The sequence below is a fragment of the Colias philodice genome, chromosome 3 (assembly GCF_061535455.1).
Source record: "Colias philodice isolate Cphi_HAF_F1 chromosome 3, ilColPhil1 Martin Lab GWU primary, whole genome shotgun sequence".
NCBI classification, from domain to species: Eukaryota; Metazoa; Arthropoda; class Insecta; order Lepidoptera; family Pieridae; genus Colias; species Colias philodice.
This window is the reverse complement of record NC_143088.1, coordinates 12,926,957-12,954,714: the sequence shown is the minus strand read 5'-3', so window position 1 is coordinate 12,954,714 and position 27,758 is coordinate 12,926,957. Positions and strand designations below refer to the sequence as shown.

Here is a 27,758-nt window from a genome sequence, read left to right as displayed (position 1 = left end):
TGTCTTGAATTTTTGTTGCAAAATCTGAAGTAAAGTTTCAATACTTGTCGAGAAATCTTTTAAAATTCTTTCTTAGTGAATATTGTGAGTGTCTCAAAAGTGTTCTATTGTTTGAGATGCACGTGGTTAAAGTAGGCCAATGATCTGTATTCGTCTATAGACTATGTAGTAGAGTGCCGTAAGGCATAAAAATGGTCAAACCTCGGAACCCAGGGCCAGTCAATGAATCTGTATATCAAGTATGAGACTGCATTATTAAAACCTCAAATAAAAAAGTTAAAAAAAAAAAATTGACCGATCTCGATTTACAACAATTTTTAACAACAATTTACTGAAAAATGAGAGGCGGAAGGGGGAAAAAGTGTTTATAGTGAAAAATTTTGTTTTATTTGTAATAAATTATATGTGCAGAGTAACTTCAATGTTAATTTATTAGATTATCGTAAAAAATAAGTTACAAAAAAAATTTATCATTAACTATACACATTGTTACATCATTGTACATTATTGTCGTCGTCGTCGATCTCGTTGATATAGATTGTAGGTGAAGGATTAGTGCAGCTGTCACCATTGCATTCTAAGCAAGCTGCAGTGCAGTTTAATCCACTTTTCCTGCACCCACAAGATGCTCCACATCCTGTTTTGCATGAGCTTGGTGCTTCTTTTTCACAAAAGAAGCACCTAGTTTTCCAATCAAAATCAATTGAAGTAGCTGTTCGAAGCTTTTTTTTAGGTGGAGAGCATGCAGATGTGGTGTTCTTTTTTTTTAATTAAGAATTAATGCATCCTTTATTAATATATTTTTGTCTGCATACCGAATGCACGTAGACAAAGTCGCGAGTATTTATATACTGAGAAAGTCCATCCCCTCTTTTCGCAGATGCAGCTTTTAATGATGATAATATGCCTCTAGTGACTTTTATAATATCTCCTAGTTCAGAGCTTAATTCAGAACTAGATCCGATTTTATCACAAATGAGCTTCATCATTGCTTGTACACTGGATGGTTCACCCATTGCGACACGTGGCTGCAACAAGAAATATTAGTAATATGTATTAATAACTAACTTTTACATAATTAATGATTTATATTATTAAATTCTACTATTTTATTCTAACTTTTAACATCGATTTATTACAAAATATTTATAACTGTTTTCAAAAGCATGTAATATAAATGAAAAACAAATACTTACAATTTATGCCACTATTTTCAAAGTTTTTAAAACTCAGTAATGTTCAGTAATTAACTTTTATCACACTCACTGCACAATAATATAAACATTAATTTTTAATAAACAAAAATCTGAAATAAATATTTTTCGGAACGAAAACAACAGCTACGTATTAAGTCTAGCAACCTGGGAGGGCCCGCCATGAACAATACCGAACAGCTGCTGTTATCCCCTCTATTCTCCAACCCGACCTTCATCGGTATATCTGCAGTCCCTAAAGATCCAAGATCAAGTTTTCAAGTTTGTAATAGTTGTTCTTTTTAAAATATGACTTTTGACTAATATAAATCAATGAAAACTCCAAAAAATTAATAATTGTTTATAATAATTTAAAAAAAAAATTGAGAGCGCGAAAAAAAATTTTTTTAACATTTTTCTATATACTATTAAAAACATATTTTCAAGGTTTATATTAAGATTCATTGACTGGCCCTGGATTCCGAGGTATAAACCTTACGGCGCTCCACTAATGTCTAATTCTTTTTAAAAGGTTTGTGTCATTTCTTTTGAAGGTGTATTTCTTTCGTTATAATGAAATAGTTTTTATGATTTCAGTTAATTATTGTTAGAATATACGATAAGATTAAGACATATCGAATTCCATTATTTTTGGAAGGCGAAATTTTTTATAGGCCAATACGTACTTATGTTATATTATTTTTATTATACTTAGATTTTGAACTAACGTCAAAATTAATCAACAATATATGTAAAGATAATGTAATTAATTACAATAATCCATTACAGGGAATCACGCATCACTGAAAACTGGTTTACATTAAATGATTAAAAAATTTGCAATCTGCCGACGCAAATCAGATTACTGAGTTTATTCAAATTATACTTGTAATGAACGAACGGTTGCCTGCTGCGGTTTAACCGCTAGATGAAAAAATCGTATGTCTATATTAAAATACAACAAATAATCATGTAAGAGTTAGTAGCAGCAGTACCTAGTAAAAAATTAAGTAATTTAGCATCCCAAGATAGAAAAACTGTTTTTTGCATGCTTGCTGAATTTGCTTCACCTGTATTGTTTGTAACCCACTTTGAACAGATATATTTAATTCAAACTTTGTACATTTATCAACATCACATCGGTGACAATGTTCATGAGATTATCTTACTAAGCATGTTTTTATTTTGTTTAAGTTTTTTTTAATAATGATTCCAATTACATACAATAAAGTCATAAAATAGATGCTAATATAGATCGGTAAGTTCTCTTTCATATTTACGCTCTCTCTACGTATTGTGATGGTAAAGATGTTATTGTTTCCGTATTTCAATGGAACAAATCTGCTATCTATTGTATGTTTCATTATGATACGTGCAGTGGAACGCGGGTGAGTTGGAAGCTCAAATTTCAACTGAGATGATCCTTGTCAATGTTACTTTTCAGTCTATTTAAAGGTATTGATTTTAGTTGACTTGTATATTTAAGTGATTATCTTGTCCTTTTCTGGGTTATGGGACAGATGCAGTTTATTTAAGCTTCACTGATTCTTTCTTGCTACCTTCTTTCTTTAGGTATTATTTTTATGGTATTCTCTATTTGGATTTAACGTTCTATTTATCTTGTATTTTAAAATAGATTTTCATGTTGTATCCAACATGTTGAATTCCATTATTAATTATTTTGCTTTTACAACCTGGTTTTCTTTGTGTCTAAAAATACAATTGTAAAACGCTCTGCTCGTTGATATCATACCTTATTCAAAGATTTATTTTCATATTGTCAATGAATTCATATCCGTCAATCGCGGGTGGGATTGGCAGCGTTGCGATGAGGTTCGTTTTATTCAGAATTGTTCGATTTAAAATTCTGTATGCATTACGTAAACTACGATCTGCCTATTTTGGTTCGAATGTTATTGTTGTTAGATTGATAGAGTTGGAGATTTATCTATGGTCATAGAAAAAAGGTGTCATTTGTCATAAGTTTTCCAAAAATAATGTGTTTTGTTTGTAGTGCTCGTGACCTCGTGATTCAATGTAGGTACTTGTGGTTTTTAAAATCGAGTTATTTCGAGATGTAGGTATGTTATTTATAAGCTGGTTTTCAAGTTATATCGTCTCCAAAAGAAACCGAATTTCTGAAAAGATAATGCAATTAATAATAGATAGTTTTGTCCTATCCAAAAGAAACAGAATTATTTATTTAATAGCATCAGTTGCGACTACAGGACACGACAAGACACTCGCATTAATTTTCATACAAAACTATATGTTGCCCTACTTAATATTATGCACTTCAATACCTACTCGATAAATCTTTAGCCAACTATTTCTCACTTGAAAACAAACAAAACTATGTGCCGACCGTGAAACCGCAAGAAGCACCCTTCACGCCATGCGGTCATTGATTTGTGAGAATGCTGAGATACACGTTGTTTGAATATAGGGAGAACGACAAAAAAAATACTACTGTACTTACTGAAGTCTTGTGAAGTAGCGATCGACTTCATTAAAAAAAATGTTTTAAAAAAGAGCGTGTGTGCCGAGCATACTTTTCAGAATTGGAACTTCTTTGGCAGGGTTCAAAAACTCAAGGCGCGTTGAGAGTAAAATTTCAAGGTGGCGTCATGGCAATACAGTCACGTAATGGAGTATGGCGATTTTGGTATCTTTGAAGGTAGCCAAGTAGTTCCACTTCTGACACGTATGCTGGGCACGCACGCTCTTTTTTTATTTATCTCACACACGTAGTCCTGAGATAAACAAGTTCAACCAAATTAACAAACAAACTATTCACCTTTATAATAATTTTAATTAATATAGACAATGCGTGTACATGAACGAAGTCGCGGGCAAGAAGATAGTACCTTATATAAGGAATTCAGAGCAGTAGCTTGTTTGTAAGACTTATTTACATTAAGTTCAAGTAAGCTTATAAGTTTAGATAACTTAGTAACTTGCTTGTTATTCGGATTTATTATATTTCAATCGATAGGGTTTTGTTTGAGTTAAGTGTTTTGGATATTATCTATTGTAAAGCAAGATAAGTATAAAGTTTTATGCTTTTAATATTCAGGGTAGAAAATAGAAAATATGTGCTAGAGTCTGTAGACATTTTGTTTTAAAGAAAATAACTTGAAATTTATCGTTTATGAATGTATCCACTTATAATAAATGAAGCAAAGGAAATCAGTTCAATTTTTAAATAGTTAAAAATAACAATTTGACGAATAAACGGTATGGAGAAGAGAATATTGAGATTATAAATGTCTAGAATATAGCATACTGTTAAATTTAATGTAGAGTAGATAAAAAATCTCGATGCCAGTATACGTCTATAGTCTATACTAATATTATACAGCTGAAGAGTTTGTTTCTTTGAACGGGCTAATCTCGGAAACTACTAGTCCGATTTGAAAAATTATTTCAGTGTTATATAGCCCATTTATCGAGGCAGGCTATAGTCTATATTATATCTCCTCGCTAAGACCAACAGAAGCGGAGCACTGCGGGTAAAACTGCGGAGCACAGCTAGTACAGTATATAGGTAGGTAGCTTTTATTTTTGAAATTTTGTGAGCACATACGTGTAGGTATAGAACGCTAACTGATAAGAATAAGGCAGAACAACGACAGCTAGTAATCATTATAACATTGAAGGTAGAAACTCGCATCCTTTAAAAGCATTCCCGATACAATTATTGCACTATAAAAGGAACTAAAAATTCTTTGTACGATGCAGATGCCTTCAAATTTACAATTCAGTTCGCAAATTAAGACGACATGGAATTGTGCGAACTAGAGACATGCTATCAAGTTTTGCAATTGCTTATGTTTTAACTTTTTATTCTTCGTTTTGTGTAGTTTTCATTTGTATTATTACGAAGTTAAAAGGTTAATGCTATTTTAAATGTGTTTCTGTATATCTACTATACTGACTATAATTAATAATATTAAAATTGAACTGAATAAATGTGAATAGCAAAGTTCTTGATTTGATAAGTCCAAAGTCAAAGAAACCTATCCTATGTGTTAATCCAAGGTACCTTCTATATGTGTACTAAATTTCATTGTAATCGGTTCAGAAGTATTTGCGTGAAAGAGTAACAAACACACACACCCCATCCTCACAAACTTTCGCATTTATAATAGGATATTTTTAGTAGAATGTATTAAAGGTACGTTTATCGGGTATTTTTCCGAAAGAAATAATTGGATTATGGAAAAATAAATCAATTATATCTTTCGTTCGCGCAGAAAATCTTATTTATTATAAGTTGATGTTATTATAAATAATTGTTGTTTACTTTTGCAATTTATATAATTTGTTTACGATTTTATTATTACTTATTAAAAGTCGATGTATTTAAAGAACGTTGTTGTGTTCAATTGTGAAGATAATATTCTCCACAAAATCTACATTTTGAATATATACGTACGTGGATAAACAGAAAAAATAAACGAATTGTTGTTATCTATGAGACAAAATTGCGAGAAATATTATAACAATTACAGAGATTCATATAAGCATAACAGAACACAAAATTAGTAAACGATGAAACTTATACTACCTTAATACCTATATGTCGACCGTCTCTAGCATAGGTATATTCCTAGTCGAGGCGAACGTCGCGGTCGTGTCTAAATTTTTTTAATTTATGAATACTCCATCTAAATAACCTAATTTTCTTATATCTTAGTGTTACCATGAGGCTGTTCTTATATATGTAGCCTGTGCACTAAAATTCCAGTAAAATAAATCAAAGTTGGTGATTATAATTTGACCATAAACAATCCGCTAGTAAACCCAAAAAGAATCAACACAACCATAAACATTTGCATATTAATAGACACAATAAAACCTACAAACGACCAAGAACACGATAGTCAAAAGAAATTGAATATTCATGTTTCGATTCCGTTGTTATGAAAATGAATGTCTGAAAAAACAGCAATTGGTTTGTATCAACGCTCAAGCTATTTATATTGGTATACATATTCCAATATTGTTTCTTTTGATGAACTTTCATTGCGGCTTATATTGCATATTGCTGTCAAATAATTATCGAAAAATGAAGTGAAAATCAGTTATTAAAAATGGATATTAAAAATTTTATAAGAGCATTTTTTACGTATTGATGTATGAAACGTATAAAAATGAATAATTAATATTTACAAGGGTTTGTGAATTAAATGTTTTCAGATACTATGTACTTCGCACAATTCCATAGTATCATCAAACCTAAGTAGAACTAGGAAAGGAGACAACTTGAAATGCGTTTATTATTTACTTATTATAAAACTCAAAGGTGACTGATACAGTGATCTATCAACGCACAGCCCAAACCACTGGACCTATCGGGCTGAAATTTGGCATGCAGGTAGATGTCATAACGTAGGCGTCCCCTAAGAAAGGATTTCAGAAAATTCATCCCCTAAAGGGGTAAAATAGGGGATAGAAGTTTGTATGAAACTTTTTATGCGCGAGCGAAGCCGCGGGCAAAAGCTAGTTTTATATATAAACATTATAAACACAAACATACAAAATAAATACTCCTAAAAGTATTCACATAAACTTTAAACATTCGAGTTTTATCCACCAAAAGATACTAGCTAAATAAATAAATAAATAAAATGAATATTTCGGGACTATATTCACACACGGCACGATCTGATCCCATACTAAGCTTTCGCTGTTATGGAAACCAGATGGCTGATAAACATACATATAAAATTTTAAATAAATACTTATATAGATAACTAGCGGTCCGCCCCGGCTTCGCCCATGGTACATATTTACGTTTTCTCTACGTATAAACCATTCTCGTACTTCAAGGAATATAATAAAAAAAGAATTATCGAAATCGGTTCAGCCGTTCTCGAGTTATGCGCTTACCAACACATTTTGCGATTCATTTTTATATATAAGAATTAACACCCAGACACAGAGCAAACATCTATGTTCATCACACAAATATTTGCCCCGGGTGGGAATCGAACCCACGACCAGTGGCTTGGAAGGCAGGGTTACTAGCAAACAAGCCAACCGGCCAGTCAGAACATAAATTTAGAACTATTACTATTAAATAACCACCAAAAGTGTCTCAAAATATAACTATATCTACAATTACGTGTTTGTTCATCGGACGATACATAACGCAAAGTTAAGAGGGATCGCGTAAACGTAACCAAAACAAACATTCGGAGTCACGTTAATAAGCTAAAGGATAAATGTGGGATCATATTTACAAACACTAACAACGCCCTGTTTACTTGGGTTTGTGTGTAAATAACTGAGAGTGCACGATCAATATCCCGCTGATATTATATGTCCGTGTGTCTGTCTGGATACATCGACATTTTGACAAAGATATAATCGATTAAAACAACTACCGAGTAAAAGATGACATATTTAAGACTAGCTGCGCTTCGCGGTTTCACCCGCGTGGCTAAGCGCCTGTTGGTCTTAGCGAGATGATAATATATAGCCTATAGCCTTCCTCGATAAATGGGCTATCTAACACCGAAGAATTTTTCGAATGGGACCAATAGTTCCCGAGATTAGCGCGTTTAAATAAACAAACCAACTCTTCAGCTTTATAATATTAGTATAGATAATAGCTGACCCAGCCAACGTTGTTCTTCAAGTACCTATAACTATTAGGTGTATAATAAGAAATATAGTAAAAAAATCAAAACAAAAACATTTAAACTCATGAAATTATTGCATTGTCACCAATCCTTCATGAGTGTATAAAGTTTGAATTAAATCTGTTCGTTTAACTGGTTATATACAGTCATACTGATCAAGCTAAAAAGCGTGTTAAAAAGAGCTCATTACCTATATACCTACCTACCTTTTACCTATAGATACCTAATACTTTTACCTATTAGATATAGGTAACATAAACCTAGACACAAAAACGTATCGAAATGCAAAAATAGAAGAAATATTTTTGTTACTAACTCTGATGGTCTTTCATATATTGATGTAAATATGGCTCATAGTATTGATTTTGTCTCCTCTAAGAATAATTTGATGTCTGAAAAGTTTTATAAATCTAATTATATAAAAAAAAACTCGCATTCTAACTTAAAACTTCGCTATTCACGTGAGCTTTTAAAAGCGATTATGAATAGAACTTTTTTACTAAAATGCTTTAATTACATGAGTTTGGAAAGTCGTAAATTGTAATTTTATAAATATTTACGTTAATTAGGTTTCAAAATTTATTTGAATAAATTAAATATTTTAACATATATGCTACAAGGTGGAGTGACGACATCCGCAGGGTTGCTGGGCAAAACTGGCGACAACGAGCGAAGGACCGGGATCAATGATGATGATGATTATATGACGTCACTTGACTCAATTAGAGATAAATTTATAAAGAATAGAAAAAAATAGATTACGACGTGGATACGAATCCAGGTCTTTCGTAATAGCAATGCCTGACTTTTAGGCCATCCGTAATCCCGAATTTAGAGACATATTGCACATAAATAGTAAATTTAAAAGTTTCTCATTTATAAAGCGCATACTATAAATAAAAAAATACCGAATTAAATTAATAAAGAAAACTTGAAATTAATATGAACAAAAGCCTCTAAAAATCAACGTTTTCAGAGGCTTTATTCTTTCATTTAAAATTTCACAACAACAAATCCTTAAAACACAACGGCCATTATAAAAAGGAGAACTATCATCAAAAACCCCGGCAAGCTTGTTTTGGCATCTCGAAAGTTCGCAAGCACTCTAAAATTCGGAATATCCTTGACTCAGCTGTACTTCAGCTATATAACGTTTTAGCAAAGACAGCTTAAAACCTGACCCGGTTTAGAATTTACGCGTAATCTAAGTAAATGTTAAATTAATATTCGGGGCAGATATTTTTTTTATTATTCGAGAAATTGTTGGAAAGTGGAATGCACGTGCTTGGTAATTCAGTTATTTTAAAATTCGTGTGTTAGTATCTCAAAAGATTAGATTCGAATCAAGAATGATATTATAATATGTAGGTATATAAAATAAATCTATCGTAATACAACAAAGATCAGAAAAATTATAGATGCAAAGGTTAAGTCTTGTTTTTGTAAAATTTTAATCTAGAAACAGGTTTCTTTCATGAATAATGATTCTATTTTACCTTCATTACTTTCGTTTTTACTTCATTAGAAATCATATGTAATTTCTGCAGTTATATAATTTTAGTTGCTCTAAAAGGACACATATCTAGGTAGTATCTTAGAATGCTTAAAGTTGAAAAGCTCTCAGTTAACATTCCTTTATTTAAACCCAACAGTCCTGCAAATAATTCCTACGGTATTATATATTTGACCTATTTGACTATTCGACAAAATGATACCCTTCACTTGAAGTAACGTTCACAGTTGGCTTATTTCTAGAGCTTAGTTTATAGTTATGTGAATAAAGAGATTTAGACTAACAGACGAACGGCAAGTTGTGAACAGCAGAAGCTACTTCAGCCGTCGCCACGCAGTTTGACGTTGACGGCAAACTGCAAGCGTTTGACGTTTGGCGTTTGGCATCCGTTTTTGCGTCGGCTGCCGTCGACATATTGACTGCTGAAGTAGCCTCTGCCGTCTTATGTGGAATCCAATTCAGCCCCCGTACCATGATGTCTTAAAGCAGTATTATTTCCAGCATGGAAAAATGACAGCGAGACAGCTATGCTAATAGTTTTCATACGATAATAAAATCCACTATTTTATAATGTTGTCTTATGAAAACTATTAAGAGACGTTAATTTCACTATAATCAAACTGAGCAACGCTCTTTCTATATGAAAAACATACTCAGATGTCATAAAATGGTGTAGATACCTTTTATAACACGATGAACTATCCTCTTATAACCTTCTTTCTCTGCCATCAAATTTTATTACAAAATATTTTAAGCAACCGTCTCTGTAATAATTAACTCTATCAATCAGACATCAATTTTCTCAGATGACTGAACGGTTGGCTTGGTTGGTAGTGGCCCTGCCTTCCAAGCCAGAGGTCATGGGTTCGATTCCCACCCAGGGCAAATATTTGTGTGATGAACATAGATGTTTGTTCTGTGTCTGGGTGTTAACTATCTATATGTAAGTATTTATTTAAAATAATTATATATTGTATTTATCAGCCACCTGGTTTCCATGACACAAGCGAAAGCTTAGTATGGGATCAGATCGTGCCGTGTGTGAAAATTGTCCTGAAATATTTGTTTATTATTTATTAATTACTGCAATATCTTACCTTCTGGCACAGCTAAAGAAGTCAACAAGAAGTGGACACACGCTGCCCCCGTCCCGTGGCCCATCAGGGTCACATTAGTGGGGTCTCCCCCGAAGACAGCCACGTTTTCCTTGATCCAGTGGAGGGCAGCTATCTGGTCCATGATCCCGTAGTTCGCTGGGGACCGCGGGAAGTCGTCTGAACGGGGGTTGAGGAAACCTGGAAAGATGGAGCATTTAGAAAATGGTAGAACATGCACACACATTAAAGAAGGAGTATCTATTTGGACAAATGGTGTTACAAACACGCACACATGTACGAAAGAAGTATTTGTGGTATTGATGAGAATGGTGTGTAAAACACACGCACATATAAGTGAAGTTGAACAAATCGTGTTACACACACAGAGACACATAATTGTGCAATAAAATATCGTTATGAGATTGGTATATTTATTTGTTAATATAGTGAATTTATTTTGAAGGATTAAGAATTTGATTGTCTTATAATTAAGTATATGAAAATAACCACATAGTTAAATATAAGATAAAAAATATTTTCCTTGTATAACAATTATCAAAGTTCTTTACCCTCAGCTACACAATATTATTTATTTCATCACCTATATGTTTTAATACGAAATAGTTAATTAGGTACATTTCGCGTGAAATTAAATTTCTAATAATATATTTGATGCTAGTCTAGACTTTGTGAACTTTCAGTGCCATTCTACATTTATAACGTTCATCATTTTATAATATACTAATTACATCAAAACTTTGGATCTTAAAATAGGATTTGTTTATTTTAAAAAGGTTTTCGGTTATAAGCGCGAAAACGACAGATCCAATTATAATAATGTATTAATATTTTTAGAATTAGAATTTTCGGTACAATTAAAGTACCTATTCACAAAGGCTCTATATTTAGAGTAAGATTTCTTAGAATGTTAATTAGTTATAATGTTTAAATAAATAAACAGTTATACATAGATAGTTAATTTTGAAACAAACATTTTTCATGGAAATATTTTTCTAGAGAGTTCGCGAATCTAATCTAATATTTAATATTTTAATTAGTTTTTTTCTTTAGCTCCAAAATACGTGATAAATTTTAGATGTTTCAGATTATTTATGTTATTTATAAGCAGTGAACTTTATTCTTACCGTAAGACGAAAATAAAGGATTAATTTAACCAATAAACTTTTTCATTAAAAAAGATTCGGCTGGCTTTAAAGTCACTGATATTACAACATTTTTTGACAGAAATGTTCACACATTATTTGTCTGGCAGATACACTTATGACAAGATACCTAATTATATCTCATTCTAACTGATAGATAAGATAAACACAACATAGCCAAAACTTGTGAAACTGACTCTTAAAGTAAAATCAAATAAATTACATTCAGGTCACGAGTAAAGACAAACCATTAAGAGTACCTTGGAAAGATTTAAATTTCCGCCGGATTGCGCTTTACGATAATATGGCTATCTCTTTAATGCTTGATAAAGAAGAAAAATATTTAGATGCGGTAGAAGCGCAGTTGTTTTATTTCTGACTAGCGGTCCGCCCCGGCTTCGCCCGTGGTACATGTTTACGTTTTCTCTACATAAGAACCATCCTCGTACTTCAAGGAATATAATAAAAAAAGAATTATCGAAATCGGTTCAGCCGTTCTCGAGTTATGCGCTTACCAACACATTTTGCGATTCATTTTTATATATAAGATGTAATTATAGTTTGTATCTTTTATCAACGCTTTTCGCTGTTATTTAAGGTAAGTTAAAATAATAATAATACAAATGTATAATAATTATTATTTCACAATGTTTAAGTACGCTTATTAGACTGACTAAGTATTATTATTATTTTATTTATATAAGCTTATATTGAGTAGTTTTTAGTACATCTAGAATAAGAGCTCATCCAATATGTAGGTATAGAAGAGATTTAAATAATGTTGTACATTGAATATGTTTCATCATGAAATGGATCTTACCGGTTCACCAAAACCGCAGAGAAGATTGGTACTAAATTGTTGTAGCATGTTGTGGTTTATGCTTATCAACCGACTTCAAAATAATCAGAAATATAGTTAAAAATAAAAGCAACCGGTTTAATGACTGAATCAAGTAAAATGTAGAAAAAAGTAAAACAAGATAATTATATTAATTAACAACTATCCGAGTAGAGTCAGTAAAATACAAATTCACCTATCCATACTAATATTATAATTAATGCGAAAGTAACTCTGTCTGTTACTCAATCACGCCTAAACTACTGAACCAATTTGCATGAAATTTGGTATGGAGATATTTTGATACCTGAGAAAGAACATAGGCTACCTTTTATTGCGAAATATGTACCACGGGCGAAGCCGGGGCGGACCTCTAGTTAATATTATATTGCATTAAGAAATACATTCTCAATTGCCTTAAAAGTGAAAAAACGTAATTTGACTTAAAGAATATAAAAGATCTTCACCAAAATGTTTGCTATTATTGTACCCTTTTTTCACGAGGTAATACATCCATTATTCTCAATCAGAATTATGTCAATCACATTAGCATTCTCATGTATACCTATAGCTTTTTTTTAAATAAACTCCATCATTTTAAGAACAGTTACTTAAGATGAAAAACCTCTAGGACGGTATAAATATACCTTTTCCCAAAATAAGCTTCCACCAATTTTAACAATAGTTACCTACACAATATTTTAGGTCTCCTAGGTTTTCTTGAAGTATTATATTATTATCAAAATAGGTCTTGAAAGATCTGAAGTTTCACAATATTTATTATAGCTTATGAAATTCCTCCTTTCAGGTGAATTAATAAAAAGCTCACGCAAGGACACTAAAATATTTCGTCCGCACGAATACCTGAAATTTCTTAGTCTACCCTCAAATTTTGTCAGCTATGCGAAGTTTTAGATAACTTATGTCATGTCAAAGGGATGCCTGACTACGTATTCTTTGAGATACAAGTTAATTTTATGGTGAAATTGTATTACATTTTGAAGTTTTACTCAAAAAGGTCGTCTCTAGACGCTATATAATATTTAACGTAAACGTTTAATATGTCTTTGTACACTTAGTTTTTGCAAAGCACTTTTCATTTTTCATTGGAACAAAATTCAATTGAATATCTTAGATAATTTTAGGGCCGATTTTTCAATGCTTCGTTAAAACTTATCCGTCCAATAGAGTATTACACGATAATATTAAAATGTCACGTAAACTGTCAAATACGGGCAATTAGAATACGTTTTTAAAATGTGTAGTGTGTGTAGTTTTATACATTATTCGACGAATAAGTTTTAACCAAGGATTGAAAAATTATCCCTTACAGTGATATAAAATTAACAAACGATCATATTATAAGCTCTGCCAATCCAAGCCAATCTCTGTATTTCATATGAAAATCGACTATAAAAGATACTATATATCAAATCACAGTTCGAAAATAAATATTTTAGAACTAAACAATTCTTAAATAGAAGTCTAAACAACTCAAACACGAAAAAAATAATCTCATTTTCAACAAAATCGCTTTCAATATTTGCACACTTTTTATAAAAGTAAATAAATCGAAACAGATTAAACAGTTAACTGTTCTGGACTAATTTATATCATGTCATAATTTTATTAATGAAATTATTGAGAAGGTTCGAGCGGAAATATTCAATTACTTGCCGGGAATAAATACAAATTCAGTGAGGAAATTGCGCCGACAACTTTGTGCAAATTAATATTCATGCTTCGATTGAAAACAATTTCAGTATTGTAATACGCTGATCGAATGGACGCTTTGTTAATTCCGCCATGACAGTTATTTAGGCTTAATATTAGAAAAGACAAAGAAAATATTCGATTAAGAACAGAAAAAGGCAAAGATAATATTCGATTTAAAATTGGCCATTTCTAATCAATGCAAGGTTTGGATTGTTTTTACGAATCGTAATTTGAAATTAAAGATAATCTAGCAATAACTAAATGTGAAGAATTCTTAATTTATACATTATAACATTTCTAGAACGAATGCCACGAAGATATTATAAGTTGTCATCAGGGGCAAACGTTCATATAGATAAAGAGCTGAAGAGTTAGTTTCAATGTGCTTATATACCGAGAACAACTAGTCCAATTTGAAACATTATTTAAGAGTTAGATAGCTCATATTTTGTTGAGGAAGGCTGTATAATTATAATCACCTCAAGATTAATAGAAGCGGAGCAATGCGAGTAACATCGCGAGGCGCAGTTAGTGAAAGATATTTACAAATTAGGATTTCTAGATTTAAGACATTTGAATATCTCTTTGAGATTAAGTTTATTTATTCAAAGAATGAATTAGCGTAAACATCGTCTGTTTTAATTGTGTTTAGTAAAATGTTTCGAAGATATTTGTGAAAGCGAGGAAACAAAGAGCAATTTTCTTAGGAATATACAATAATCGGTATTATTAACATAATGTTATGAGAGAATAGACATAAATAAAATGTGTTATGGTTGAGTCAACCAAAATATTATGCCAATTTGTTTTTTCTTGTAATAAAAATAAAGAAAATTGTTTTGATATTATGTTGAAATGTACATAAATCGTGGAGCTTTGAAAGCAGCTGTGATTGATATTTCACAATAATTTATCACGGCTATAAAAAGTCATAATAAAGAAAAAATAATTTACCCATATTGGTTTGATTGATCGCATATCGGTCCTATCCATCCTATATAATACTGATTTGAAAATATGTGATATAAATAATAAGCAAACCAAAAATAGTATTCATTTATGCTGATTAAAAATCCTGGAATAATTTAACAAAATATAATTTCTCATTATAAATGAGCACATTAATAAAAAAAATACCCATGAAGTGGAAAACACTTTTATAAATAATATAAATAATTTAACTTGTATAGCCATTCTTCATAAGTCTCTCTATATTATATTTAATTATTTAATTGTGCTATGACCGGTTAATATTAAAAAATAATTAAAAAAAAAACATTTCACAATATTCCTACATAATGTGACCTTTGAATTTACTATATTCTGCCGAGTGCAAAACTCGGCGCCTCTCAACAAGTATCTCTTTGATTTAAGTACTTGTACACAGCCTACTTGAATAAAAAGCGTTTTAATTTTTTTAAATTTTAAATCAAACACCTTTTTAGGGTTCCCTATTGAAACGGGACCCTATAACTGAGACTAAGCTGTCCGTCCGTCTGTCACCAGGCTGTATCTCATGAACTGTGCTAGAAAGACTTTTAGAGAGATTTTTAGAGATAGATGTACAATAGGTATCTGTTGTTGCTATAAGAACGATTATCAAAAATTAAAGGTAAGCAACGGTTGGCCCGGTCATAAATTGGATGCGTGACCAATTTTTCATTCTCTTTAGCTTATTTGTACGGAACTCATAGTCGTGAATCCGACTCGCACTTGATTCTTTTCATACTAGTTTTCCAAGGTTTACCATATAACTTTCTCATACATATTCATTTGTTTGTTGAACCGTTCTGACGTGTGATGCAATATGCAGATCAGTAAGGTATGTAAGTTATGCTTGAACATGTTTAATGCTGAATTTTATTACTTTTTGTGCTTTTTTCAATATATTTTGATGTATAGTTTTGGGAAGACTGTGATTGTAATGGGAGTGAAATCTGTATTATCTGTTATAACTTATGTCTAAAGAAAAACAAAATTCAGTTTAAATAGAAATATTTTACGTTATTTTAATTTGTCAATTCAGAATTTACTAAAAAATAATATGAGGATGTAGAATGAGTTTTTAGTTTTATTATAATGAGAAATAAAAAATGATAAGCCTTATTGTGCAAATTGCTAAGCACATAAAATTTAACAAAATTATCTATATAAATTGAAATACGTTGACAACTTTTATATTTCAAACTCAAAAATTTATTTATTCAATTAGACTACTTCCAGAAGCACTTCTGAAACGTCATAACACATCACATAATAACCATTTACCACCGATTCGGAAAGCAGTATCTATGGAGCAGAGCCGGCAAGAAACTCATTTGTTTCAAAGTACGTAAATACGACGAAATCTTCAGGAAAGAAACAAAAAAAAAGATGAATACACACAAAAACATTCCATTCATGTTAAGGGCCACTTAAGACGTGTTAAATTCAATGTCTACGTTTTTGGAATTAGCTATCGTGTTTACTGCCAATTTAGTGCCGTTGGAGCTTTGGATACTAAATTGTTAGAATTACAAAATGTTAATTCCTGTTTGATCGTGACTCTCTGATGATTTTAAGGGACGACTTATCGGGCGTTAGTTATAATGGAGTAGTGCCGCGTTTAATTATTATTTTTAAAGTGACTTTTCCGGGGTCAACATCTACATGTTGTATCTACATGTCTTAAAGCGGTATTAATTCCGGTGTTGAAATCATCACATGCATGGCATGGTTACCATGACGTCTGGTGACCACAGATCTCTTAATCTACCGTTCTATCATTTTATGACAGTGAGTTCAGTTCTAAAATTGTATGCCTAAACTATTTTGTGTACCATATTTTTGGGCTGTGAGATCTGAAAAATAGGATGTCGTGATTAAAATTCGGTCAGATAGGATTTATTTATAATCCATGGTTATTTATATATCAGACGAAGTTACATCTGAAAGTTTTTAAAAAATCGGATAAAAAGGTTAGAAAACAATATAAAAGGAAAGTAATTCTATCTCCGTTTTCATATTATTATTGTCAACTCATCTGCAAATAATTGCTATGAACTATAATAAATATCTACATTATATTGCAGTGGGTGTAACTTTCTATCAGGCGACGCGTCTGTTTGCCTTCTTCGATCTTAAAGGATAACAATCATGAGCGCTGTCTGAAAATTCTCAGTTCTTTAACTATTATTTATTTTATAGTTTCACATTATAAACCATTATTGTAGAATCAGATATAAATTGAGTTGTGTTCAGTTATAATGATGATTGTAAAATTAGGTTTTCGCATTATCTCATTGCTAACTCCATTTACAATAATTATTTCAATCTAAAATATTTCTAGACGATTCTACAAATCTAATTGTAAGTACCATAAGTTATTCACAATAAGTCTATCTTTAATTACGCTAGAGATTACTTTGAAAGTCGGTGAAGTTTTTAAAAGTTATCAGAAATATTGTTTTTGGAGACAATGTTGAATCTCAGACATTTCTGATTTATAATTTAACAGTTTGATTCAATTATTTTGTTTCATATTTTATACTTTCACATTATATTAGGACGTAAAGATACAAGCATCATTGTATTTTGTTTATTATGAATCACAATATATTTAATTTAACTGTAACCTGTGTAAATACAATATTAGTTTAAACTCAAACTCAAACTCAAACATTTATTCATTCAATTAGACTTCTTATAGAAGCACTTTTGAAACGTCATTACATATTTTAAAATTTACCACCGATTCGGAAAGCAGTATCTACGGAGAAGAACCGGCAAGAAACTCCATAGTTGCTCTTTTAAATCATGTCAGTTTTACAATTTTACAAAATACATACATATGTAACATCATATATTATAATAACATGCCAAAGAACTGTCCTGTGGTTTTTTCGCGACAACCCTCCATGGGTTTTTATCGTCCATATATTCCTGAATACTGTAGTACGCTCTCTGAACTAGTACATTTTTTATATAAGTTTTAAATTTAGAACTACTAAACTCTTTAATATTATGAGGAATTCTATTGTAAAAGCGTATACCTTGACCCATAAATGAATTTTTCACTTTAGCTAATCGGAAAAATGGCATTTCAATTCTATTTCTGTTCCTTGTGCCATAACAGTGTCTATCTCCTAGTCTTGTGTGTAAGTCGGCGTTTTTGTGTACATGCAAAATATTATTAAATATATACTGTGATGGTACAGTAAGGATACCAGTATTCTTAAAGAGATCTCTTAGTGAGTCCCGAGCACGTAAATTATATATAGAACGAATGGCTCTTTTCTGTAAGATAAATATAGTTTCTATATCTGCTGCCCTGCCCCATAGTAGAATTCCATAGGACATAATACCATGAAAGTAGCTGAAATAAACCAAGACTATCAAATATTAAAACGGTATTACAGTCTGATAAGAATTCACAATACGCACTTTTTCTTTAAAAAATAGAAGAAAATTGGTTGTCTGTAAAGTCGGTTTACTGACGATAGTTGAACGTGACAACGTCCGATTGTGCTTCTTTGTCGCTCGTTCCGCGCTCTCGCTTGCACTTCAAGCCTTACATGGAACGCCTCAGAGCAAGGTAACGCAGCATGAGTCATGTTTTTTCGTGCGTGCAACCGGCTCTATCGAATTTTAAGACGTTGTCACGTCAAAAAAAACAATATTATATAAACATTCAAAGTACAGATGAATATTCCCCATGCTCCCGATTTTAGGACAATAAACATAGCACGTATGTTTTTAAATTATATATTTTACAAGGTTTTACTCTACATTCCAATTCCACCATGATTACTTCTCGTATTTCAATAGAAAAACTTCCAATCACACAGCCCGTCAGTATTTACAAAAACCGATGATTACAGCAATAAAGACAGTCATTCGAGGGTTATGGGTTCGAATCACGCGATACAGTGATTAAATAAATAAATAGTAGGAAAGATTTGCAAACGCTATCGGTGCCAAATCTGTTTGTATTGGGGTATTAGGAAATCGATCAAGGAATGCTTTTGTTGGTTGTATTAATGTGCAAGGTTTGATTTCATGTGTAATATAAAAACAGAGAAATATGTTGGAGACCGGTTTATATAGCAGATTATTATCATGTTAATTCCAAATAATTTTAGTACAATCTATATGTTTTTGGTTAGCTGATTTATCTAGCATCAACAATAACAGTTCAATTAATTTAGCAATAAAAATAAATAACATAAGATTTTGATTTTTATTGCCCAGTTAAACGAACCTGTAAAATATTCGATTCCTTACCCAAACATCATGGCCCTAATAATGAATACCTCATCACACTGTGAATATGATAAAACCATCTATATTAGGTACTCTTTATTTTTTTATGATATTAGAGAGCAAACGCCTTACCCGGTGGCAACTGAGGTTATGGCTGTTGCCTACAAGAAAAGAAAAAGGCACAGAAACTAGAATACAATGAACTACTTAGAACTTACCCAAGATCCCCAATCTATAGTTAATCGTCACAACCACGAGGCCAGCGTACGACGCGAGCACGGTGCCATCGTACGGGTTCCCAGAGCTCCACTCATAGCTCTCACCATGGACGAAGACCAGCACTGGGTACCTGGCCACTGCGTCCCGTACTCCTGCTGGAGAGGAAGGTAAATTAGTATCATCTTCAACACTCATTATAGGTCACTAGCGTTCCGCCCGCGGCTGCGCCCGCTTTTTCAAAGAAAAACCCGCATAGTTCCCGTTCCCGTGGGATTTCCGGGATAAAACTTATCCTTTGTGTTAATCCAAGTTACTCTCTATATGTGTGCTAAATTTCATTGCAATCGGTTTGGTAGTATTTGCGTGAAAGAGTAACAAACATACACATACACATACATACATCCTCACAAACTTTCGCATTAAAATAATATTATGTTCGCATTGTAATAGTAGGATCATCGATCTGAATCTGTTCTTACAGGGACATGCCTATAAGGGTAGGGCGATATTCCATAGGCATTTCTTATAATATAAAGTTGAAATTGTTTGGTTATTAAATATGACTTAATAGTGATTTGGACAAAGCTGATGATGTTATGCAAATCAATTTAAAACACGATTTGATTCGTGCAAAAGTGTTCTCTAGGACCATTGTACTTACCTTTGAAATGGGCTATTTTACACTTCAAACAGCCCAATTTTAAAGGTAAGCAACAGAACCAATGCAGCATCTTTAAAGTAAATAATATAGTACAAAAAAGTACCCAAAAATCCTATATTAGACTTAATAACTCCTTGTATATATAAACAAAATATAGAATTGAAGCCCACCTCACTGATTATTTTATTTCAAAACTAGCTGTTGCCCGCGACTTCGTCCGCGATTACGTCGTTTTAGGTCATTCGTCGTTTAAAAAAAATACGTGACACTTTATTTTTGAATGTTCTTAATTGTCTCTTATAAAATTTAACTACATTAAAATTGAACACTCTGAAAATCTTAAAATCGGAGAAAATTGAAAATCTGAGGAAAACATGAAGGAATGTGATTTAAATTCTACATTACTTAGTATTTCAAATAATAATCTAAATTAAATGTAGATTAACAGTTTGAGCGCACCGTTATAGAATATGTACCTAAGTATTAAATTACGTTAGTTTACATAGTAACAAAACAAAAACACGATGACTTTCTTTCGCGCTCGGTACCACAAACTAAGCATGTTAATGGTACGTGGCCCGCGTCACTTGACCCCCCGCGAGTTCCCCTCCTTTGCTATGCGAAAATACATTCGTCGCCCTGCTGTAGGAAAAATTGTAATACTGTGGCCTGGGCGTTATACACGCCCAGGGAGTTCCTGAGTGCCGATAGACATTTATAACAATCTTATATTAATATCACCATCTTGAGGAAAAGCTTCTAATGTCGATTTAAAACTGCATACATACGAATTAACCTGATGAAACATGTTCTAAAATTGTGAAATGAGTTCAGTTTTAAATTCGAGAAATATTGATAATTCTTGTATTCGACTATTCGTTGTAGTCGAATACAAAATATATTTAAAGAAACTTAGGTTGGCCTTCAGGCAAAAGGGATCCTATCAAATGGTAAACTTGACCTTGTATCTTAAAAGTAAGCATGAAAGGACCTTCTGATAATTGTTGAGCACCAAAGGATCATTTGAAACGCACTACTATAAGAGCGAATATTGTCTAAGAACTGTTTAGATTGCACGTCATGTTCCTCTAAAAGTAGTGATTTCAAAGGTTCCGGTGTATCTTCAAACGAAAGCCGACTCCTTACTCCACTTTAAAGCATTACAAAAATAACATACTACGTTAATATCGCCTATACAGAAGATGATCTGTAATCAATTGTGAGGTTATAAGAAAACCCACTTTTATATTTGTCGGACCCCACCACCGAATTCGTAGATTGATCTTCTATGTTTACCTCTAAGTCATTAAGACTATGCGAAATCTGTCTGCAGTAAGAGGGGCCTCTCGCTATTCGTCCGTTTCCAGAGACCGAATAGTTTCAATTCTTAATCTTTCATTAAACAAACTTAATAATCGTTTTTGTCTCAATTAATTGTAATATTCGCGTCCCTACTCTAGTCATTGCTTATGCTCATGTTCATCTTCAAGAGATCGAATAATATTATGGTGCACCCTATCATTTGTCAAACGGTCTTCATATTGAGTAAAAGTTTCAGATTCTCGAGATAAAATGTGACGGCCGTGATCAGCTGTGAGACGTTATACCCTCTCAGTGAAGGTTTCGGTCTCACGGGATAGTACATGCCGTTCGCGGTCAGCTGTGAGCCGCAATTCTCGTTGTGAAGCGGTTTCAGGTTCTCGGCATAACACGTGTTGTTTTCGGCCTAGAGTATACCTCTAACGATTCTTGAGAACTCTTATTTCTCATTTTCTTAGCTTTGCTCGAATTTCGAGATAAAGATTTTTTAGGTGGCACTGATGCATGAAAATAAAAATTGAGTTAAAACGGACTGAGAGTGTTATAGACAAATATAATCAGAAAGCTTCGAACTCCTAAGCTATCGGAAGTTACACGTGTTATTGTGAGTCAACCATAAAAGATAGACATTTATGATGTCGGGAGATATTTTTTATATAATAAGGAGAACATTTCTTTCTGAATACATGATTTCTGTGTAGCTTTAACCATTAAGGTTGCACACGCGACGAAAGCTTAAAAATGGAGTTACTGCTCGGCTCAGGAATATGAAAAATAATTGTACCAAGTTTCGTTTAAATCCGTCGAGTAGTTTTTGTTTCTATACCGGTTATACGGACAAAAATTTTACTGTTTGCTTCTTTGGCATCAGTGTCGATCCCTAATCACCCCGTGATAGTTATTTAGGAAATATATTTCATGTACAGATTTAATATACCTAAGTATACATAATATATTTAGATTCCAATTTCCATGTAACGTTAAATTCGACTATACAATAACTAACAGACAACGCAGGTTACTCTCGTTTCCGTAAGTTGAGGCGGCTACATATTCGGTCCTCATAACATCACTTTTAGTGAACGAAACGACAGCGCGGTTTAATTCGATGCCAACACCATCAGAAAAAAGGAAATATTTTTAATTGTGAAAAAATATTATGATTTACACTATTTTAATATAAAATATATGGCTGTGAGTGTGTAAAAATAAATCCAGCTAGTTTCACATCACACTTATGTTTATAATTAGCTATACGACATGAAAATATACATATTAATTACCAAGCAAAAATCATACAGGTAAATACTGAACAAAAGTATTAACAGTCAAAGTTTATTTTTACTAACATTTAACAACACCCATGTAAATGATGAAGAAATGATAATTATCAACGAACTAACCTTTTCTATAATACTTAACACAGCACATTTTTTAAATTATCTTGCTCAACTCTGCTCAAAAATTTGAGGGTTTTGTTGGAACTGTAATGTGTCAAAACTATGATATATCTAAACTACGATACAACTTGCATGCGGAAATGCTCATTACAATCAGTGAATTTAAAGAATAACTAACAACAACTATTCAATTTTATTGAGCTGATGAATATCTTTTGCCTGGAAGAGATCACCGCCGCCTAATAAATATACTGTGTTTTCTTATAAAATCGTAACATAATTTCTTTTATCTACTAAATTTTAATAAATAAGTTCTTTTTGTTATTTTTATCTAAAAATGATCTTGAGCTTATATTAGGCAAAAGTATACATTAACTTTTTATAATTTCAGGACCGCACCTTAAATGGGGTGCTCGGAAAATATGCCTACGGATTATTAATAGAGAAATGATACCTACGTAACAAAGTTATGTTGGTTCCATTTTATTTATAAAATATAATGAAAATGGGCAAATATAAAACATATTATGTAAAATGATTAAAAATAAATAAATGAAGCAACTACGATTCAAAGAAAACATCTTTTTCAGTGTGAAAATGCTCTAAGCAATCCTGGATGATGAGTAGGTATAATATCATGTACTCTCATCCCAGTACGGTCGGTACCTCGATAGCCATAACGATAAATATTATAATCAGATAACAGCAAAGTCAGAATAAAAATCATAACTTGTACAGTTGTGAGTGCAAAATTTATGTTTCATTTGGCAATAACATTTTTTTCGGTACTAAAACGTAGTAGTTTGATATGTGGTTGGCTGCCCCTCCTCTCCTTCCTGAAAAATATCCTCCAAAATTACCCGAGATACTTCCAATGATTGAACCATACGTTGGACATTAACTTCAGTCAAAAATTGACGAAGCGGATGATTACTAATTTCCACTTAATCCTTGCTGCCACTATCTTCATCATCAAATCATCAATTTTCAAGTGTTGTTGTAAAATTGTCAGCAGAAATAGTCTTCCAAAGGCGATATAATTTTATGAACATTGAATCTGTAAATAAAAAATCAAACGTTAATAATTGTAAATCAATAAAAAAAGCTACTTACATATAAAATTTTATCAACAAACTACTGTTCCCAACGCACCTCAAAATCTTGTAAAAGTCAAAAAGAATTCATCATTTTATTATTTCATTCTAAAAGTGTAATATAAAACCATTATAAAACCAATAAAAAACATGAATTGCTATCATTATAAAAATAAATACCTATAAAAGTAACAACTTACCTTTTGTGGGAACGCATGGTGAAAATTCACAAAACACGAAGATTGAATTTGATATTTTTGGTTTTATGACATTTATTTTAATTTTATTTATTTATTTATTCAAATGCTTTATAAATATAAATTTATAAATAATAAATTTATAAAGAATAGAAACATTCGATCACGAAATTATGTGGGTTCGAGTCCCGCCTCGTGATCGAATTTTTTCTATTCTTTATAAATTTATAAAACACGAAGATTAAAAATGTAACCAATGAACACAATCAATATTAGATTAATTGTAATGGTGTCTAGTTTGACTTAAAATAATAAACATCTACCCTCACTTTTAAAAATGTAGTATATTCACACGAAATATAAGCGCACCTTATAGGGAAGGGAAGATATGGGTTAAAGAGTTAAATAAATAACATGATTATATTTAAATTATTAATTTTCAACAGTTGTTCAGTAGTGATAACATGTAAATTGATTTGATTTTTACGAAATCTCATAGATGGCGCTGTTTCAAATTTGTCTTTATACTACTAAATTCATTAAACTGTTTCTCTGCCCAAATTACGTAAATGACATAGTTTTTATTTTGTAAAGCTAGATAATAGCATGGCTTACTCGAAACCAACATTTAAACATGAGTCTTTAGATTGTACGCTGTCGTAGTACACGGAATATGTAAGAAAAATAAAGGTTCACAGCTCCTCCCGCGAAGGTGATATCATGATAATATGTTTAAACTATCCTCACCCGACCTCTTAGGAATATTCATGCAAAATTTGAAGTAAATCTATGCAGTACTTTCTGAGATTAGCCCGGAAATACATACAGACAAACAGACAAACAGACAAACCGACAAACAGACAAAAATTCTAAAAACTATATTTTTGGCTTCTATATCGATTATAGATCATGGATCAAGTATTCTTTTAAAAAAATATTCAATGTACAGTTTTGACTTTCCTACGATTTTATTATATGTATATATAGATATAGATAAATTCCATCATACTTAAACAATTAATTATTATTAATATGGTAAATTAATCGCTAATAGGAGTTTAATCAAGCACAAACAGGTATCATATAGCATCAATTGATCGAAGGAGTGATTTACATGTGGAATTCTGAGTAACAAGCCGAGTAATGAATATGCTGAGGATTATAATCAATTTATCAATTAGCTAGATATCACAGACATGTATATTTAAGTAGACAACGCAAGTACCGCGATCTGTATGAAAACCAAGCGTGTCATATTTTTTGTACTGACCTTGACGCGTTATGACGTCACGAGCGCTTTTTAGTGATGTTAATTTCATTTTACGCTAAATCGATTAGGCCGCCACTCGCGCGGCGATTCTAGTATCGTCCTATCCCATCGAAGTAAATCGAAAGAAATCAGATCAAACTAGATCTATGTCTAAGAGGTAGTCAAATAAATGAATCGTAATCGATTACTAAATCGATTCAAGACAGAAAAATGATAATTACCATAGACAGAGGGATGATAAAATAAAGTTATAAACCTTTTAATATTCTAACAAGTAAACTAATGTGTTTTAGCTTTTTCTTACATATGCCCATTGAGTTACCATGTACTACGTACTAGAGAGGCCATCGAAAGAAAGTAATGAAACTGTCAATCAATCAATCTTTATGTCCCGTTGCATCGATCCATTTTCCTTTTATGTTCGGGTTACTTGGAAAACTGAAAAAACAAACATAGTCTAAGCAATAAGGAGTTTTCTTAAAAAACTCCCAAGATGACACTTTAACTAATGGCGTCCATGTCGTAATATTTATTTTTAGTACCTTTGTATTAAAATACTTAAAAGTTCTAGGTCAAGTCGTATTAAATGACAAAAAAAATCTATGCCTTTTTTTCTGAAAAATTGCTCCTACAAATTATCATTTTTCTGTTCGATTATAAAATCGATTAGAATCGAGAACTGTTGCATCAAATGAACATCACTAACCACAAAATTGGACAGAAAAATGAGAACAGAAAAATGAGAAGACGCTATTCATTGCTTGTTATCATACGACGCGATCTTTACCGTGCCAAGTAAAAGCCGCAATGTATTCCGAATCATTTCGTATGATTTGGTATCCGTGTTTGTCACGATCGTTTTCCACAAATATTCTTTATTTGATTTTAAAATAAATAGTGCATATTCTGATTAGAAAATTACTTACCGGTGGAAGGAAACATCTCTGCTAACTTGGCCACTCACAGCTGTGGAGTTTCTACAGTTTATAACGGCGCAATTCGGCATTTTACTTTATTCAGCTTCACGTCTTTCCTTGGCGAACTGCAAGCGCGGACTGAGTGTAGGCCAGCGTCAAGTAAGTTTCAATAACGTAGTTTGGACACGGGAAGTACATACACTCGCTTAGTCTATCTTGATACATGTCCGTGCTAGATATCTATTATATACACACGTTTGTAGATGGCTCAAGGTTTAATATACATGTGAATTATATGTATAAGGATATTTTTAAAAGATGTAGATTATTAGTCCTCCAGGCGCACGTTGAACATCCTATCCTATCCTATCATACCTACTAATATTATAAATGCGAAAGTTTGTGAGGATGTGTGTGTGTGTTTGTTACTCTTTCACGTAAATACTGCTGAATCGATTACAATAAAATTTAGCACACATATATGTATAGGGTAACTGGGATTTGGGGAAGGTTTCATAGCACCAGGCATGGGAGTAGGTATTTATATATTATATATATTAGGTATGTATACACACTCCCACATAAGCATACGGTTACACACACACACACACACACACACACACACACGAACACAATACATAAAATATTATTCTCAGAGAATTTAAAAGTTTTAATATTTAGAGCACTTGCGACTACAAAATACTAACTAATACTACCATTTAAGTGTATATTTATAAAAAGTTCACTAAACTCACAGAAAAATATAAACCGGCGTGCAAATACTAAAAATATAATTTATTCATCCACTGGTTTTACTTTGCTTCATTTGGGGTAGGAATAGCCTTGGAGCAAAATGAAACGTTATATCTTCTTATATATAAAAATGAATCGCAAAATGTGTTGGTAAGCGCATAACTCGAGAACGGCTGAACCGATTTCAATAATTCTTTTTTTATTATATTCCTTGAAGTACGAGGATGGTTCTTATGTAGAGAAAACGTAAATATTATGTACCACGGGCGAAGCCGGGGCGGACCGCTAGTTCTAAATAAAATCCAGTCACCTTGAGAGGGTTGTTTCTTTACTTACTGTTTTGTAAAAGGTTTTGGGTATTAGTGACACATACAGAAATCCTGATACCTCTCAAAAAGGTTTATCAAGTTTTTAGTTCAATTATAACATAAATTACGAATAGAATTATGGAGAAAATTTATGGAGAATTTTGTCATTTACAACTTTCGTTTGAAGTACTTTTCGATGAAGCTTACC

The 27,758-nt window shown here is 32.0% G+C and overlaps 1 protein-coding gene and 1 long non-coding RNA gene across 2 annotated transcripts in view; one reads left to right on the top strand and one right to left on the bottom strand.

The window, feature by feature from the left end:
- Positions 1-27,758, top strand: part of LOC149490081 (uncharacterized) — a 417,590-nt gene that overhangs the window by 241,382 nt on the left and 148,450 nt on the right. The window lies entirely within an intron of this gene.
- The window catches only part of Nlg3 (Neuroligin 3), a 129,873-nt gene that overhangs the window by 38,027 nt on the left and 64,088 nt on the right, over positions 1-27,758 (bottom strand). Inside the window, exons 3-4 of the mRNA XM_089714890.1 lie at positions 19,630-19,785; positions 10,454-10,651 (exon numbers count right to left, since the gene is read on the bottom strand). Of these exons, the coding sequence (XP_089571016.1) occupies positions 10,454-10,651; positions 19,630-19,785 (354 nt within the window). The remainder of the gene's footprint in view (positions 1-10,453; positions 10,652-19,629; positions 19,786-27,758) is intronic.